This window comes from Anoplopoma fimbria, chromosome 24 (genome assembly GCF_027596085.1).
Source record: "Anoplopoma fimbria isolate UVic2021 breed Golden Eagle Sablefish chromosome 24, Afim_UVic_2022, whole genome shotgun sequence".
NCBI lineage: Eukaryota > Metazoa > Chordata > Actinopteri > Perciformes > Anoplopomatidae > Anoplopoma > Anoplopoma fimbria.
The window spans coordinates 17110033-17129780 of NC_072472.1; the positions used below are offsets into that span (position 1 = coordinate 17110033).

General features: G+C 39.9%; 3 protein-coding genes across 3 annotated transcripts; 1 reads left to right on the forward strand and 2 right to left on the reverse strand.

The window, feature by feature from the left end:
• Positions 1-553: 553 nt before the first annotated feature.
• On the reverse strand, positions 554-5065 carry rraga (Ras-related GTP binding A). Its single transcript, XM_054625833.1, has 10 exons — positions 4911-5065; positions 4447-4569; positions 3348-3447; positions 3187-3253; positions 2867-3089; positions 1932-2027; positions 1726-1848; positions 1546-1637; positions 1335-1450; positions 554-1235 (listed from the first exon to the last, which is right to left on the reverse strand). Exons 2-10 carry the CDS (start codon positions 4471-4473, stop codon positions 1132-1134), a joined length of 948 nt encoding a protein of 315 aa, XP_054481808.1. The 5' UTR covers positions 4474-4569; positions 4911-5065; the 3' UTR covers positions 554-1131.
• Positions 5066-7313: 2248 nt separating this feature from the next.
• On the reverse strand, positions 7314-10500 carry chmp1b (charged multivesicular body protein 1B). Its single transcript, XM_054625296.1, has 8 exons — positions 10322-10500; positions 9506-9603; positions 9260-9406; positions 9063-9131; positions 8818-8925; positions 8684-8727; positions 8370-8442; positions 7314-8054 (listed from the first exon to the last, which is right to left on the reverse strand). The coding sequence occupies exons 1-8, from the start codon at positions 10335-10337 to the stop codon at positions 8010-8012; spliced, it is 600 nt and encodes a 199-aa protein (XP_054481271.1). The 5' UTR covers positions 10338-10500; the 3' UTR covers positions 7314-8009.
• Positions 10501-14147: 3647 nt separating this feature from the next.
• Positions 14148-16561, forward strand: LOC129113926 (terminal nucleotidyltransferase 5C-like). The gene is made up of 2 exons (XM_054626411.1): positions 14148-14710; positions 15788-16561. The coding sequence occupies exons 1-2, from the start codon at positions 14148-14150 to the stop codon at positions 16401-16403; spliced, it is 1179 nt and encodes a 392-aa protein (XP_054482386.1). The 3' UTR covers positions 16404-16561.
• The last annotated feature ends 3187 nt before the right edge of the window (positions 16562-19748 follow it).

Consider the following 19748-nt stretch of genomic DNA (forward strand, 5'->3'; position numbering starts at 1 on the left):
TCCGTTTTATACCTGGTTGAAATTTGATATATTTTCTTCATCTGCCTCTTATTACGAGCAATGCTTTGAAAGAGAAGCACGCCAGTTGTTCTAAATCACAGACTGGGTGAGGCAGATTTTTATAGGTGTTAAACACTTAACAAATAAAACTGAAAAAGATGTTTTAACCTTGATCATTTCTTTCCTCATGAATGTTAAATGTTATAGAGAAAAACTTCAGCCTTGAAGCCACGTTTTCAGGCTTAAGTGCTAATTCAGACAATTACAAGGGAAATTAAAACTCATTGTGTATAACAACCTTAACTCAGCTGTTTGTCACGTTGTTAAATTCAATGACATGTTGTGACACGTACCATCTGCATATTCACAGCTGTCGTAAAAAACAGGTGCACTGAACTTTCTCTACTCTCTCTCACACACACTCACACACACACCAAACTTTTGCCACCATATGTCATGTGTGCAGGACAACTGGTGCCGAGTGTCAAGAGGCCTCATGGACAGAGACGCTACAGTGACTTAGAGGAATAACAGGAGCGATCTCTGAGCCAGAAGTCTTTTTACAGGAAGTAAACATGTGTTTATCTGTTTACAAAATATGCAGAAACATTTTTTGAAAATGTTGATCAAGCGTTGAGCATTTTCAAAATGTAAAAGCAGAAAAAAACACATCACATATTTTTTCTCAATATAACTATATATTGTTTTCGAAGTGTATCAGCTTACAACTTGCATTTGAAAATCAAACAGTATCGGCTGCTTATCATTTGGAGATAACATCCCCCGATCACTGGGATTCACTGCATGGAGTGAATTAATTTACAGTATAGCATAAAGAGTGACAGCAAAGGTAGTCCCCTTCATAGTAAACACAACTATTCATTTTACTTTAATGGGCCAAGCTATGGGGGCAAATATTCCAACAGTATGTGTCGAAGTTCAAGATACTTATAATCACCGTTGGAAATTAGACCAAAAGAAAGTATGATTTCTCCAGTAGTAGCTGTGATTGAATAAGAAGATATAGAGGAGACAGTGCAGGGCTGCTCGTATGTATCGGAGCTGGAAGACAGCAACATGCCGTCTGCGGTCTGTGGACTGATTGGCTGATGCTTTCCGCAAATGCACCGGCTAGCGCATTCGCATGTGCAGGCTGTGCTTGGGTCCATCCACCCGCTCCAACTTCTCAAAGTGTTTCCTAGCATTACGGATATTGATGAGAGTGGCTGCAGATGCTGAAAAAAAAAAAAAAAAAAAAAGACATGGATGTTTTTATTATGCTGATTTGGCTTCTTAACAGCACATTCACTGCTGAGAAAATTGTCACTACATACGAATGGAGGGGTCCGACATGATGACCATGACATATGTGTTGGAGGTGAAGACGTCAATGAAGGCCGCAAAGTTGGAGTTCCTCACTTCCATGCTTTGGAAAGAGGCTGCAAGTTTACTGGAATACAAAATAAATAAATAATCAGAAACATCACAAAAACGTTAGTGGGTGATGTTTGGTGTGACGGTGATGTTTCTGTAGAGTGAACTTACCTACAGCTGAGTTTGAACTGTTTGATAATGTTACTGATCTTCTCAAACCGGTGAGCATCACGCTGCTCTTTGCACTGATAGTGGGAGATCACCTGCATTTACAAAACACCATGAGAAAAACAAATGTTTCTGCACAAACACCAGACACCAGACCAGACCAGAGGAAGTGGTTGCTCTCACCAGGAAGGTAGCTCTCTCAAACAGAAGAACTTCATCTGCCTCTATGATCTGCGCAAAGTTTCTCAGGTTCGTTTCAAGCTGCTGCACGTTTGGGATGAGCTGGTACACTATGCTAGACCAGGCCTGCAAAGACATTTAAAAATGTTTCTTACTGGGTCAACTTTATTACCAGACATCCACACATGGAAGAAGTCAAATGTTTTAACCTTATACAGGGTTTCGTCCCAGATTGAAGTCCTGAAGCAAGTGCAAGCCAGAGGTCTGGAAAGTCTCTTCAGATCTTCTTCACGCTCCTTAAAGATCTGTGGAGACAGTTATGACAGTCACATGATGGGAGGAGGGGATAACAGAGGGGAATATAAGAGTCCTTTGTCAGCCAGTTAATGAATGTTATAGAAAAGGACCACATTGTATACTTATCTTAAAGTTATCCAGTATTAGTACATTAAGTTAGGTCCAGTATTACAGTTTTACAGTATTATGTGAAGGCTGATGAATATTTATTATACTCAATCTTACCTCCACTTGAAAAATTAAAGATTTCAAATAGAGAAATGTGTCCTCAAATAGGTATAAATAACATTCATAAATTACAACGAGTATTCTAATGGAATATGATTATTAATACTAGTAGCTTATATGATAGTTTATTTTATGTTTTACTATCACCTCAGGTTTCATTGTTGTTCAGCAGCTTCATTTATTTCAAAAGTCACAGTGTCCACTGATTGTTAAGGTGGCCAGCAAAATTTGGCTGTTTTTTATCTACCATTTCAACCAGACATTAAAAAGCACCCTAAAAATGTTACAGTAGTCATATTGTTAATTTATCCATCCTTGCGTATTATTATTTTATTTCAACAGGATTATTTATTTGACGCAGAGTTGAGTGATAAATTGTCAAATTATTGATAATGATAATGAATAAAATAAGTATTAAAAAATTGTTTACGGTCATCATATTTTCATACTGTCTTATGATTGTCAATTTCAGTAAAATTTCTAGCACACCCACCACAAGAGCCCCAAATGTGTGACTCTGAGGACATGGCTGTCAAGCGTCTGTTTATGTGCTTCGGTGTGAATCGACACACATGTGCACAGGAGAGTGGAAGACAACTATCAAAATTGTTAAGCTTACCAAATCTCTCTGGTCTTCCTGCACCAGATCCATTTTGTGAACGAGACAGAACACTTTAGCATCGGGGGAGTTCTGCAGGATGGCCTCCAGACACGACTGGTAGTAGTGCATGTCTTTCTCCAGCTCGCGGCTCTCAACATCGAACACATAAATAAGAACCTCTACATTTCTAAAAATGTTGTCCCTCTGGCTGGTGAAGTAGTTCTCCATGAACGTGTCCTGTCTGTTGGGGGAAGGAAGCACAGAGCAACGTTTCACAGAGGGTTTCAGATTGAACAAGGTGGTCCAAAAATTTCAAATAACAAACAAATGTACTTTACCCTCCACAATCCCACAGGTTTAGAACCAGATTGCCAAGAAACCGTACATGGGAGTGCTCCACGTCAACTACATTAAACAAAGGATGAAAATATAGTTTTATAGATGATATTAAAGAAATATGTTGCATCATGCAGCACCTTTTATTTTAAAGCACTCTTACTTGTAGCTCCAAGGCGTCGTGTGTCTCGAGCTATGTAATTAGCAAAGATGATTGATCTCATACTGGTCTTTCCAGACCCACTTTTTCCCATCAGTAACACCTGAAAGCACAAATGCAACAGATTCACTCATCACTGAAGATAAAATCTTGTCTCTCCTCTACGGTGACCAGCAGTGGAAGAAATATCTAGACTCTTTACTCAAATAAAAAAAGCAAAAAAAAACATTTATACTTTAACTTTAGTAAAAGTGCATATGCATTACAAGCAACATCATTCACTTGAAGTATGAAAAGCAGAAGTACTCATTATGCAACAGGACTATCAATGTTATTTTATATGATTTGTGGTGCATTAACATCTAAGCACATTTAAATGTTGTAGCTAGTCAAGAGGGCTGATTTTAATTTCTGACAATGCCTCATATTCCATTAACTAATTATTTGTTTTGTACATAACATAGCAGTCTTAGATATGTTTGACACCAAAAAACATGAAAATATTTTTGGGGATTTATTTCACATTTATTCAATTATTAATTTAAATTTTCTGTAAATTGTATATTATTGCGCAGTAGCTTAAATCCTTCAACAATCTCTCCACTCTGCCAGGAATATATTTTTGAGAGAGAAACACTAAATTTAATAATTTTAAATTAGTTAAACTTCAAGAAACTGTCACTAAAGAATTTTAGAATCAGCCTTTAAAAATGTCTGTGAATAAGTGCGTGATGATGATGTTAAAATCACCATTCATTTAGAGAATGGTGGCAGGATATGTTTTGCTGGAAGTGCAGAATAGAAGTGGGAACTTTCCTATAATGTTGGTAAAAGTCCCACCTAGATGGTTTTGTTGAAAAATCCCTTTGACTTCTTATTTATGTGTATTATTGGATATCAAGATGTGATTATACATTATTAGAGCCATGATCGTTTTAAGGCATAGTAAAACAGCTAAAAAAAAAAAAAGAATGAGTAGAGGCATGAAATGAAGGTACTCGAGTAAAATACAACAATCTTTGTATTGTACTTTCGTACAGCACTTAAGTGAATGTAGCACTATTTGATGCTACACAGAGTCATCGATCAGCCCCTGCTTTACCTTCTTCTTCATTGCTGTGCTTGACATCCCCCTCAGCAGACACGATGTAGAGTATTTCTCTGAGCTGCAAGTCTGATGACTTTGGTCAGTGTCTGCAGCAGCTCTCCTCTTGCTCTCCTTCCGCTGCAGAACAGATACAAATATTTCCATGTAGCTGTCACTTAACGTTAGCTCTAATGAAGCAGACAACCGACATGACTGTAAAGGACTAAACGCTTACAATGACAAACAAATCAAACATGTGTATCCGGTCATGAGCTTATACGACACGGACGAATATATAAACAGTTCACTAACTTTATTTAAACTCTTTTAAATGTTGTGTATAAACAGCTAAGCTAATGCTAAGTTAGCTAGCACGAAAAATAGTCCATATATATATGTATCAGGTGACGTTAGCTTAGCCTAGCTAAACGGCTAACCTAGACAGCTCGGAGAAACTCGGGAGTGTATCGTCTACTTACCCCGACGGGGTATATCGGTTGGTTGAATTCAAGCAATTTCAGACGACTGTGTTTAATTTGTGTTTAAGATTACAGTTGTACACATTACTCGATGGAAGCAGGCAGTGAAGTCAAGATCAGCTGCTTCCTGTTTACGCCAAAGTCACATGATGGAGAGATGGGCGGTTATGCCCGGAGTTTTGTCTCACGGACAGATTCTCCTCCAGTACCAGATCAAGTTCACCACTGAGGACACACACACACACACACACACACACACACACACACACACACACACACACACACACACACACACACACACACACACACACACACACACACATTAAGGTTACACACATTTTGAATCAGGGTGATGAAAGTAGATACAGTTAGAGTATTTTGGTAGCATAAAGTTCAAATTGCCTAACAGGCATTACTCAGGGAGAATTATCCTCTTTTCATCTTCTTCTTTAATAGTGTCGAAATATGTTTGGTAGATACTATTAGTACATTTTTATTCAATATTGCATAAGGGAAACTTAAAAAAATGCATATAAGCAAATTATACTGCATTTGCTATTACAAACAGTGGCGCATTTATTTATATTTATTTATATAAAAAACTATTCAAGGGTTTGAAAGGGTTGGGTTCAACTTTCTTGATAAACCCTTGTTTCAGTCGAGAAATATGAAATGTTTACACTTGGATGTACCTGTCATTTTTTCAAGTAAAAGATCAAATTAATAACATGTTGACAATCTGAGAAAAATAAAAAAAAGTTGAATGTCTTCATGTAGATTCTCATTTTGTGGTTGTCAGGATAAATAAAAGAATGAGTTTAATGTAAATCATGGACAAGAAAATAATAACTACTGTACATAAAAAATAATTAACATCAACATTTATTTTGAATGTGTGTCTCTGAGAAATGAATTACAGTAAGTCTTAAACTGTAAAATGTATTTAATAGTGAATTGGTAATAATCTGTGTTTTTTTTCTGCATGCAATTCAAATATAATTTGCAGTGGAAAAGCACACAGACAACATATTTAGATCATGTGAGGAGAAAGGTGCTTCTTCTCTGGGTTGCTGGTTGTAGTTTTGGTTTTCACCCTATTCTTGATTATCTGCTTATAAGCAATGTGTTGTCTTAATGAACAGTCATGGTGGACACGTTTTGTTCAAGGTTGTACAGCAATAGTATTGTGTTATTTCGCCTTGTCGCTGGCATAAGCATACTCAAGGCATCCCGACCAGGAAACCAAAAAAAAAGAGGCGAAAGAGGCAGAAAGCAACCACAACGCTGAAGTAAAGTTTTGTTGCAGTTCCCGACAACAGCAACTAGATGGCAGTTAACAGTCGTGACGTCATGACGTCACGTCCGGGCTAACGTCCGTTAAACTGGCTTTTGTAACTCTGAGCAAACTGCTTTCACTCTGCATTTAAATGTACAGACGGTGTTAATTGTACGCGTTTGTCAGGGTAGTGTGGTATACAGTGTCGCGTTTAATGAGCAGGATGTGCTGCTTGACCAATAGTCTATCAAAGCAAATAGACCAGTAAAATAAATATTGCTTATTGCTTCACACTTTCACCTATTTCATCTGTACCGTTTACCTGGGCTGTCCTTAAACTAAGAAATTCTGCACTTAATACCCTGACCATGGCGTGTACTTCAATAACCAAATACCACAACCTTAAAGAATGTCGCTGACGTTTGTCTTTCTGAACATTGTTCAGCTGAAGAGAAGCAAAATGTGTTTTTCTTAAACAGAAATTGCCTTTTTAGAGACCACAGTGATGGAATATATGACTGACCTCATCTGCATGCAGTGTAGGAGAACATTTAAAAAAAAATATTTGAAATAAGGACTCCCTCTTGAAGCAAACTATGATTACCAAGAGGGACACAGCAGCACAGGACAAAGGGCAAAGACAAAGAGCAGCTGATTTGGACCACTTGTCTTCTTTTGAGATGATGAGCAAATGAGAGAAGTCACTGCCAATGACATGGCTATAAATAATATATTAAAGCACAAGAACCACTTTACACACACCTGAAATACTTGGTGTTATTTTTATATGATTACACATTCATATAATGGTCCTTGTCTTCTTTTTTTGCACAGAATTTCTGACATTTCCTACAAATGCGTAGCAATGGTGACTTTTAGTGTTATCCTTTAGATTTTTTGGGGGAATATCCATTAGATGTTGATATATACTTTCTACAAATATCTTCAACTGCATAATGTTGAGAAATGAGACCCTTTGTGACAGCTGGATCAGCAAATACCATGGATATAAAGTACATGACTTTGTTTTGCAGTTCATTTTCACAATTGATGTCTTACGATAGATGGAATAAATATTTATATGCAATGACAAAAAAAATGATGAGTTTATTGAAAAGGCAAAGAGATAAAAGTATTATAAAATTTTATTGTTCACTTACTGTATGTAGTCTCCATACTGTAACCCCTTCCCAAATGATCAGTGAATATGTTTAAGATGACCTGACAAACACACAGGCTAATCATCCGGTATCTTCTCAAAATATTCCTCAGAAATAAAATACAACAAATCTAAACATGGAGTCAGTTCAACAGTAAGTGGGAAGGTCTTTCACACTCTGAAACCGAGAAGGGAAAATGCATATATGTTTTCTGCAATCATGCACGTATGAAGATAAAATGTAATTCTATACTCCAAAACCTCAAGCTTATTCACCATAATGATATGAAATTGACTTATGAATACAGAATAATAACTGCCACACTCGATATTCTTAGCTAAATGTCTGATGTTCTTAAGTATACATATCAAACAATTAAGTTACATTAGATCTTCCTTGTGTAAATATGTATATTTAAGAAATAAATACATTTTCCATAACCAGCATCTCAGTAAGTTTACAGAATCCAAAGGTTATTATTAACACACACCCAACGAGGGCTATTATCCGCGGGACAAAACAATGATACAGTCGCTCCTCTACAAAGAGACACAAGATGTAAAGAGGAGAAAAGACATAATGCAAATAAAAGATGTTTGGGAGTAGTATTCAGGTAGCATTTTGGAGCTCTGCATGACGATGCAAGTCCACTGCAGTTGTCTTTTACATTTGATCTCGGAGTTTGGCCAGTCTTTGAGACAGTTCATCCTTTTGGACAAGAGAGAACAAAGATTAGTGAGCAAGATGAAGATGAGAGAAGAATCAGGGTTATTTTGAGAATCCATTCTAGTAAAGTTTTTTTCCAAAAAAACAGTCAAACTTTATCAAATACTGCATTTTTTGACTTTGTTTGTCTTTACTGTAATCACATTTCATCACAATCAGTCTTTTTCACTCAGTCTTTGTGATAAACGCTTAATTTACATTAATACAAGCCATCTGGTTTATGATATTTTTTATGTGTATTTAAAGTGTATCTGTGCCAGATGTGGAACAATCTTAACACCAAGTGTGCATGTGTACCTGCTCCGCAGAGGCCACGCTGGTACCCACTGATCCCGTCTGTCCCTGAGGGAGCTCCATGTTCAGGTCCAATCTAAACATGACGCACACAGCAACATTCAAAACCTTATTATTAGGTTACAAACACAATGTCTTTGCTCACATTATACTGAATACCACTGTCTGAAACATTCTTCTCAATGTCTATCATCTATCAATCTCTTTTAAATAACAACCACTATTGCGCTTCAATCTAAGAAGGCATAGAATACACCTGTGTGTGTGATTGAACATCATTTCCCAAAGAATGTAGAAACAAAGAATGATAAGGTTACCCTGCTTCATCAGCCAGTTCATGCATCAATGAGTCCACTTGATTCTGAAAACACACATGAGATTTACAGTGAATGTGTTTGTCTTTAAAAAAAACCAACAAGAAACAATAGAAGAGCAGAGGAGAGAAATGTACCTGTGGTGTTGTGAGTGTTGTCGTGCTGCTCATGGTGTCCTCCATATGGGCGGTCTGAACATCCAGAGTTTCAAATTGGCGCTCAAATTTGTCCATGAGACCTGAAATCTGAAAGAAAAAAAGGATTGAAACATTATTCTATAACTAGGAGGACTTTTGTTACAAATGGCTTTGAAAATTACATTGATTTTGCTAAAAAAGAAATATGGGAGAAAATATTTTTTCATGTGTAAATTACTCTCTACCTTTTCCAGATTCATAGACTTCAGGGTGGCGTCCATGCCTTTCACCACTCCAGCCATAGATTTTGTGACCTGAGAAATAAAACAACATCACTAAAATGACAACAAACACGCTTACTTAAGTCTCAAATGCCAATCTTCAGCCTTAACTGATTTTCCAAGTATCATAGCAGTATGCAGTGACCCAGTATTCAATGTACCTGGTTCATCGTAACTGCAGTTTGGACTCTCGCTGCCACTGCATCTATCCGAGCACTCATCCTCAAGAAGTTTACCGACTGGTTCTTCTGTCGGATGGCGTTCTCTGCATGGATCCTTGCCACCTCCATATTCCCCTTCTGGATGGCCTAGAGACGGCAAAAAAAATAAATAAGGCGGTACAGTAAACTCTTCTATGGCCTTTGGTTGTGTGTTATCTTGATGACCGGCTTCAGAGGGAAACTTACTTTCTTAATTTTAGCCTTCTCTATTTTTTCCTCTTTGTCACATTTCTTGGAATTTCTTTGGAGTTCTTTGGCAGCGAACTTTAAATTGAAGAGCTGTTCTGTGATATGAGGTTAAGGAAGCACAAAGTCCAAACAAACACAACAAGCAACCTTTGACAACTCTAAAAATTCAGAGTTTGTGTTGTCAGAGGAAATAGCAATGGGGTATTGACATACATGTATTAAATGTGTTAAGTAGTTATCTCAACTTAGATCCAGCTAATAATTTATGGAATTGCAATAAAATATATGGCATTTCGTGAGATATTTAGGATAAACATATTTGGAAACACTGTACTCTTGACTAAGTCAAGCCTCAGTGACAAACACAGTTATGTAACTGGTATATTTGAGTTTCTTCAATGATTTTTTTTAAATCAAAGACAATTTCATAACATGATTACATAGGAAGAAAAGTCAAACGTTATGACGAAGGCGCGCGCTTGTCTATTAACTTGTGTGTCTGGAGGGTTAACTAGCACTCTGCCTACATGGCTCAACTGTACATCAAATGTCGGTTGTTGGGTATTTCCAGCCATTTGCATTGAAGCTTCCGAGGCCTTCGGTCCACTTCTGTCCAAGTCTACGACGTCTGTAAATAACTAGACATTGTTCAGGTTATTCAATAACATGTTTCTGGTCAATAGCTGCCGTACTTGTCGGTGTTTCCTGTGTCTGTCAGGCACACAGCCCACCAGTATCGTCCTGTTGTTATGTCTTGTCCCCCCACACTGACGCTGCACAACACCCTAACGAGCCGCTGTTTTTAAAGGATACTTTCCATTGCCGGCATCTTCAGGCGACTTCTATCCAAACCAACAGTTAAACGACGAAACAATGACGGGCAGTCCGCAAAAAAACCGTCAAACTTGTCTGTGAAAGTTCAGTCTTTCGGGTTTCGGTCTTCGTCCGTTCGCCTTCTTCCGCACTTCCTGATGTCTTACCAAAATATGAACGACGTCATCGTCACGTGGTGGCGGTATTCCATACGACGTCACTGCCCCCCCCCTCCTCCTCCTCCTCCTCCTCCTCCTCGCAAAAATGTGAATGAAAACGAAAAAAAAAAAAAACCCAACAAGCGTTCACACAGAAACGTGACACGTTTAACGTTGATATTGACGCGTCGGTGCGCTCTGCTGAGGGCCTCCAGCGGGGTTAAAGGGGACGTCGTGCCGCTGTGTCGGCGGTGAAAGCGGCTGATTGATGATTAGATTTATGGCGTGGATGTCGGCGGGGAGAGAGGATGACTCACCCCGTCTGATGTGACGCTCACCCCGCAACAGCTCGGCAGCTCAGCCTGACGCGTCGGTGTGCTCCACCAGTAAACAGTCAAACTTTATCAATTTGTTAATATTAGTTTGAATGGCCCCAAGTATACAGCATACATTGTTTGTTTGAAACATTTGGTTGTCACCTGCTGGCGTTAGATTAAAAAAACAGCGAGCGTCGTGATTTACCGAACATTTCGTGACGCCTGATTGCCATGGAAACAGAGCTCCTGCGCTGAGAGGAAGCTGTCCGCGTTAACTTGAGCTCCAGCCTCTCCGCCGGTCGGTAAACCTGTTGGTTCGCTCTGTGGGCTGGTTTTTGCTTTTTTTTTGCATTTTTCGTGTTGCTGCTCTGGCTTTACTTTCCATCTCAATTTGACCACAAATCAGGTGAGTTTTTTAAACTGTGCGGCTGTTGTGTTGTTGTGCCTTAGTCTGGAAAAAAAACGCAGTTAATATTACTGTTATTTTACTCAAGTATATGGCCCCAAATATAAGACTGATCAACTTAAGACCTGCATCTTTTTCTTGTAATGAAAAAATGTGCACCAAAAAAACAGATGCTGAGGGATGTAGTTAGTTGACAAATGGGCAATATTTGAGTTTAAACATCAAAGAACAAAAGTGCAAAAATAGTGTTGGTCATATAAGTGTTTAAAATGTCCACCAATATGTGTGCCTCCAGATCACGACAGTCTATAGGCTGAATAATACAGTCTTTAAAATGCTATAATCCATTCACGAGGCTTACTTGTGAAAAAAATGATGAATGTCACAGTCCTAAACCACCAGTGATGCGTTTTGTGTCGTTCTTTGCGCACAGGGAGATAATCCAGGAGAGCCAGAGAGTGATGCTTCATTCAGGGGCTGTATGACTCATATAGTCTTATCTATAAGGAAGCCAAGTGGCAGAGGAGCAGTGCTGCTGCAGGACCGAGCTGATGCAACCCCTGAGATTCACTAGAGGCTGCTGTGGGCCATGCTTCCCTGTGTTATTACTGTCACTGACTTTATTTACAATGATTAACACCTAATACTCAGATGATCAAGTGCTGTTTACAATGCATGAAATGACCAGGGCAGCTTGAAAACTGGCACAGTTTGCTGTGTTTTCACTGCAAAACATATTTTTGAAAATATTCATATTACGCTTGGCTTGGCTACATTGAATTTAATGTATTAAATGCAACAGTTATTTTTATATATTTTTTCCTCTATCTTGATCCAAACTATATCTAAAAAAACATGCCAAAAAATAAATACAAAAAATAACAGAACAATATATGATATAGATGGTGATCATTTCTACTGCTTAATACTTTTGGCACACACCTGGTATGAATTTCTGATTAAGTAAAGACATTTAAAGAAAGGATTAATAAAATAATAATCTTAGGTGATAGTTTAAGTACCATTGATACGATGACCTGAACGTTTGTGCATCCTCACATTTTCTGACAAGCTTTATGATATAGCATTGTTTTGCCTACCTTGAACTCAAATATTAAATTTCATAAACAACAGGCTATATTTTGATAGAATTTTGAGAAGCATAAGTATGGTTGAGCAGCAGTAAAAAAAATAAAATAAAAAATAGAGCAACAAGTGGCAAAGATTTCCTCACTGAAAAAATCTAGGAAAAAATGTGCAAGTTTAATCTTGCATTAAGTAAAAGAGATGATGAAACAATCTTTCAAAACAAAGTGAGGGTCATTAGTAACTCTAATGAAAGTCCTTTAAAGCATTCTAGGCTAAACATTTGCCTCAGTAGTACATTACAGTCATTTAGCAGACGCTTTTATCCAAAGCGACTTACAATCAGTAGTGTATTACATATCATTCACCCATTCACACACTGATGACAGGCTACCACGCAAGGTGCCACCATCAGACTCTAACTAACATTCATGCAACATCCAGTCCACACCGATGGCAAGCCTTCGGGGGGCAACTTGGGGTTCAGTGTCTTGCCCAAGGACACATTGACTGCTGAAGCCGGGTATTGAACCACCGACCTTCTGATTGGAGAACTACCTTGCTCTCCACTACGCCATAACAATAATGATGACGGACCCTTCTTCCTTGTACAAGTACAATATTGTCACATTATAACAGCAGGAATTAGCACATAACTATTTATTAGACTCATAACGTGCCTATTGTGCAACCACAGGATTATATGCCTTGTTTGGTATAACACGCTTAGATTCAGCACTCTTATACTTCAGACGAAGAGAGCTCGTACATACAGGTGCAATATAAAAAGACACGTCCAGAGTGTCTCTTATAGATCTATCAATCAGATTGTCTCTACAGCAGCCAGCCAGTGAATAACAGTCGGGTGAGTCACCTGTAACCAGTGGACTGGCACATGATAATGGAGGCATTTCAACATGGCGACTGCCTGAAAGCTTATCTAGTGAGACCAACAAGTAAAACCACATGAGAAACAACAGATGACATTCATAATACAACGGGAATGTATTTGGTTGCTGTCAGAAACACAATGCATTGGGTTGTTATTTTACAGCTCAATCAGGCACAGTCCTACAGATTTGTTGTCTGCATTAGATTGGTTGAAGAAAATATCTGTTATCATGACAACCATGTTATACAATATTCTGATCTAAGAAATAAATGTGATAGCACATTCTTATTTGCATGTCGCTTGTTATATTACCTCGTGCAAGTGCACAGAGAAGTTCAACTTGGTCAAATTTAATTAGTTTCAGTGTATCACTATAGCTTATATTCAAGAACTCACAATGCCATTCAATAGATTTTTCCATATGTTACGATGCCGTTGCCACCTAGTGGTATTATCACTCATGGCTCACAGCTCGCTTTGAGTATGTTACTGCCCTTTTTGCTAAATGTTGAAGAAAATCAGAGCAGCTTTCAAATCCAGCTGATAAACAACGTCACATTGCATAGCACAAACTGCATCAGAGAGGAACGAGGGTGGAAACACCTCTGAAAAAAGGCCTCAGCACAGTTATATTTGTTTGACAGCATGTGTGCGTAGGAAACAAAAGGAGCAAATGCCAGATCTGCTTAGACGTAGACTTTCAAGTTAAAAAATGAGGATGAATGGATGGATGTAAACAACGTTCTGGGTCCATACAGACAGCATGTTAAGTTTTTCTGTTCACTTTCTGTGCATTGCCCTTTGAAAATGTCTTATGGCACAGAAGACGAAAGGGCAAGGTTAGCGGATTAGGTTTTTGTTATATAATACTCTGTTGTACTGCTTCAGTCTTTCACTGGCCATTATTCCTAGCATAAGCCACAATGTGATATATATATGTCAGACCTCTGTTTCACAGGTGAGGACGATGGAGATTCAAGCAGAGAAGAGGTTCCACAACTTGACCCTGGAGCAAATCCAAGCTCTGGACAAGGTCTTGACTGAGGTAATCCCCATCCACGGACGAGGAAATTTCCCCACACTGCAGGTGAGAGCGAAGGACATCATTCGTGTGGTGAAGGATCGGCTAATCGAGAGAGACATCCAGGTGAAAGACATACGGCTTAATGGCGCGACAGCCAGCCACATCCTGGTGAGAGATAACTGCATGGGCTACAGAGACTTAGACATCATTTTTGGAGTTGAGCTGCCAAGGCAGGAAGACCTCCAGGTGATAAAGGAGGTGGTGCTGGGCAGCCTACGAGACCTCCTACCTTTTGGAGTGAACAGACGGAAGATCACCTGCCTCACAATGAAGGAGGCTTACGTGCAAAAGATGGTGAAAGTCTTCAATGAGCACGACAGATGGAGCCTTATCTCGCTGTCCAACAACAGAGCTAAAACCGTGGGGCTCCGATTCATCAGCTCCCTTCGGAGACAGTTTGAGTTCAGTGTGGACTCCTTCCAGATAATATTAGACCGTATGCTGGAGTCTTACTGGGAGACCGAACGAAAACAGGGAGGAAATGTGGCATTGAATGCTGGGAATTTGTCTAAAAGAGACAGTGAGGATGGAAAAAAAGTGCAAGAGAAATCAAGCATTCCTCGGGACGTTGAAGCAGATGTTGAAAAAGACAAAGTTCCATGCCCAAATGACGCAGTTTCTGTGCTTGAGAAAGATCTTCCACATGCAAAGATTGAGCATGTGGATGGAAAGCACGAGGAGCAAGAGGTGTTAGGACACAAGAACATCAACTTACAGCAGGAGGAAGTGGATGGCATAGAGGATGTTCATTCAGAGGAGGACATTGTGTTTGAGCTATGTGAAGGCAATGGAGAAGAGAAAGGACAGTTTGACAGCGATTATCCTTTAGTTTCATCTGCTAAAACTTTACAAACAGATGTCAAGGATCCGCTAATGACACATGCATGTTTAAAGCCACAGAGCAATGAAGAGTCGTCTGCGTCACAAGCCTCCCAAGCACCAGAAAAGGCAGCTCCACAGGAAAACGTCCATTGTGCGGAAGTGATTCAGTTCAAAGTCGACTCTGCAGTGTGCAGCACTGAAAATACGTCAAGCCTACAAGATTCACATCATGAGTATTCCTTTCCTCCTCCAGCTAAGAAAACTTGCAGCACATCGCAGGCCGTTGTGCCGGATTATTGCCCTTTACCAAAATTACAAAGGAAAATGTCAAGGAAGCTGATCAGTAAGCCTGAGAAATGGTCTTTACTGAATGATTTATCAGATCTTACAACACAGCTGTTTCCACCCATAGACATACCCAAACCACTTCAGCCTCCTTCAACGGACAGAGCTCAAGTTCATGGCTCAAATGTTCCGGCCCCCAAGCCAGAGACCTCAGACGCCCTTACAGCTCTCTCATGCCGTCCAGCCGGTCCACTTCAGGATGGGACTGGCTCGAAGGAAAATGTGGAACAAACCGTTAAGCCAAAATACTCGAAGAAGCCTCCTGACTCACAAACACAAAGCCACACACGTGCAACAAATGCTCAAACTCAGATCAACGAGCAACCGCCACAGCAGGCAGACACTGTCCCGAACAGATGCGGGCCAAGCTCATGGGCCGGGGCAGCGGGCGAGCCCACCATCACCGTGGAGGCAGAGTGCATGTACGGGGACTTTGAACAGGCGATGGACCACCTCCGCCACCGTCTCATCGCCACCCACAACCCAGAGGAGATCCGAGGTGGGGGCCTGCTCAAGTACAGCGACCTGCTGGTGAGGAACTTCAGACCGGCCAGCGAGACGGAGATCAAGTCCCTGGAGCGGTACATGTGCTCCCGCTTCTTCATCGACTTCCCCGACGTGTGCGAGCAGCAGCGGAAGATCGAGGCCTACCTGCAGTGCCATTTCATTGGCAACGAGGAGACGAGCAAGTACGACTACCTGATGACACTGCGGCGCGTCATAGACGAGAGCACGGTGTGTCTGATGGGACACGAGAGGAGGCAGACGCTCAATATGATCACGGTCCTGGCTCTGAGGGTGCTGGGCGAGCAGAACGCCATCCCCAACACGGCCAACGTCACCTGTTTCTATCAGCCGGCCCCGTACGTAACGGAGCCGATTTACAGCAGTTACTTCATCACCCAGGCCCAGCCCCCTCTGGTCTACCACCCCTACCCGCTACATGTCCACATGCAGACTGGCCTGGTGTAGCTCCAGTGACACGCCCACAGGGAGGCATGTAGGCTGCTTTCAGCTCATCAAGATGAGGCACAAATGGAAGTTTTAAAAAACAACAGGCAACCACGGGCGCAGTGTTGTTTGATGCTTGGAAACCCCTCCTGCTTATGACATGAAAGGCGAGAACTGGAAGGGGGTCTGGAGGTAAAGCATGTTACCCTTTCAAGATGAACACTTTTGGAAAGGAGAGAAATGCTAAATGAAGAGCTCGTAGAGAGGATTTCATTGAAGTTGAGGGACTTTGTTTACGGCTGTGTCGGCTCAGCTTTGGCAGGGCGCTACGCTGGACATCATCCCCTGATGAGGAGAATGTTGTAATGTGACAATTCTCCGTGGCTTGAAGATACACTTTTCCAGAATAATAATACATAATCTATGAAACACCTGTTGGCAGTAAAAGTGATTTGGGTTAAAGTTTGATTAATGATAAATCGTTAATGTTTCTGTGGGTTAAAAACCTCATATAGCTGTATTGTGAATTATCAGTCTCTGTGGAGTGAACTTCGGCACGTGAGTGTACCTGTGTATTGACTGTATAGAAATAGGACACCATTTACTGAGGGCAGACATTAGACAAAATACTCTGTGGTGTCTCCATGGTGTCGTAAGTTTTATATTTGTGAATGTAAACAACTTATTTCAAAGGTAGAAGCAAGAGATCCAAGTAGGTTCCATTAGGGACCTTTTTTTTTGGGTGGGCCTGAACCTCAGGAAAACATAATGTTTTTGGTTTTTTTAAGAGTTTCGTCATCATCAGGACTGTGTAGGTGTGGTTTAACCTGATTTGATTGACAGCGGCCTGGCAACATAACACGGCAACCCTCGACAGAGGGTTAAATTCGGATTGTAGACATAGATTAATGACAAAAAAAAACCCCAAATACACATATTACAAGGCCTTTAATGTTTTCTTTGAACCTTAAAAGATTATTTTTGCAGCTATTAACTACACTGCAAAGAAATCTGAAAAAATAAAGGAGAAAAAAAGAACTTCACCTTCGCTCTCTATAAAAATCAGTCTCCCCTAAGGATGTTCCTACAGCCCCTTTTATCAGTGGCAGATGTTAAAGTGTTAGGGAGTGTTTAGTCGTGCTTTTGCATTGTAACATTTTGGCATAGTACCAGAGGTTATGAACTAGTAGCTGTGGCCATATCGCTTAATTCAATTTTCATTTCATCACATCAATTCTCCTATTCCATGTAGGGATTCACCTCTTGGTGGCAATATAAAGAAAACCTTGGCTGTCTTGTTGTTGTTGTTGTTGTTGTTTTTTCTGCAGAAAACACAGAGAGCACGTTGAATTCTGTTTTTCCCAAACTCAATCAGGCTGATTAGTCTTCCTGTGTGTACTTCAAGATGACAGTTGTTTGTTGTAGTGGACCTAGTAATTGTTCTGTCGGGGTTTGCCGTCATGAGCGAAAAATGTTACTGCACATTTCAATTATTCACTGCAGCCTGCAGGAAATGTGCTCTGTGTGTTTGTTCACTGTGTATGCATAGATACAGTACATGTACTCAGTGTTTATATTTATAATAACAGACAATTGAAGCACAGGTTAGGATATGTGGGCTGTACCCCTCTGAAGCACAATGTAAATGCACATAGCTGTTGTTGAGTAATGATGGTGTTTCTGATGTGCTTGTGTATCTCCAACTAAATACTGAAGACATTAAAATACTGTGTGCAGTAGTGCCCTATGTAGCTTTGAAGTGATGTATTGAGACTTTGGGTATGTTGTGTATCGTAACTGTTTTCCCAGTAGAGAAAGTAAAATATTGCTGTTATGATATCTAGTTGCTCAGATTGTTGTTGTGTTACTGTGGTAATAAATAATACACAACCGCTCTTTGTCTGGAGTCTTCCATTGGTCACAGTTTTTCATTAATCTGTAGTTTCTTGGTGTCACAGCAACATTTTTGGCATACAAAGTACCCAAACCTCTTAACAGGTACAATATGTATCTGGTTATGCACATGCGTACTAGGATGATAGATAAAATACTGATAAGATCTTTGTTTTATTTGAGTGATTACATTTTAAGTCACTTTAAAAACAAAAAAGGTAGTTTTTTTCTAATTTCTTAACTTCTTTACTCCCACTCTCCTGCTGGTCCTCCCCATTACTAACATACTATAAGAATATCCTCTTGTTAGTTACAACACGGACAATTGAAGCGTTGTATAAACTGGGGGGAAAAAAGTCCTGAGGGCTCTCACCACAGTATGATACATCCTAAACCTGAGCTTTGTTTGGGACAATTTCACAATAAAACACTATTTAGGGAGAACTGCCTATTTGGAGTCTTATGAGGGTTGATGGGTATTTTTAAAGTTACCGAATGCGTTACATAGTAGACGATGCATGCTATTTGGTTATTTCCCCTTATTATCTGATGAAAAACACCAGCATCACTTGTCTGTTGCTTCTTTTATGCATACATACAGATCATTTAATTCGTATCTACATCCTTATGTCATTTCTAATCCCGATAAAATATAGAACACAAGCTTCGGCTAGTTGTTTAGGTAACACGATCTTCACCTGACCTCATTTATACACCGTGGTCATCTTTTCTTTCAACAATTGTCCTCCATACCAGTATGTACACATGACACAATGCTTTGCTCCCTTAAAAGTGACCTTTACCTCTTTATGCATTTATCTATCTTAATTCCCATGATCCTCTAGTACCTCTGCAGTTTCTAGGTGTGGCAGAGCAAGGTGCGTCACAGCTCCACCGTGTTTGTTCCTCGTCTGACTCACCCCAGCTCTCGGTGCAGTAATGCAGTAATGCAGTTGCAAATGGTACAGTGAGCTTTACGACGGTCTATCAGTGGAAATACAGCCCCAGTGTTCTGTTCCTCTTTTCGAGTTTTCGCCTTCGGTGCATGTTTATGACCATACAATCATAAAAAGACTACAGATGACTCAGTTTAAGTGACAGTGAACAGCTCTTGAAGCCCTAGGAATCAGGGAAATCATTTAAGAACGAGACCTCAAACATCCAGACAGCAGACCAAAACCAACAAATTCATTTTTAAGATAACTTTTCTTTTTTTTTATTAAAAAAGGAAAACACATACAATCAAAACATTGCGTATAAAAGACAGTCACGTAATCTTAATCCACCTACAGTAGAATGTCATTGTTGTATCCGTCATCAACTAATCTGATGCATCGAGGCGAGACTAAAAGCCATCTACTATATGAAAATAAGATTCCAAAATATGAATCATAGTCTTCTCACACTCAACCAGAATAATTTCAAGACATCAGTTAATGCTGTCGCTCGGAGCACCCTAGACGCTGATTCGTG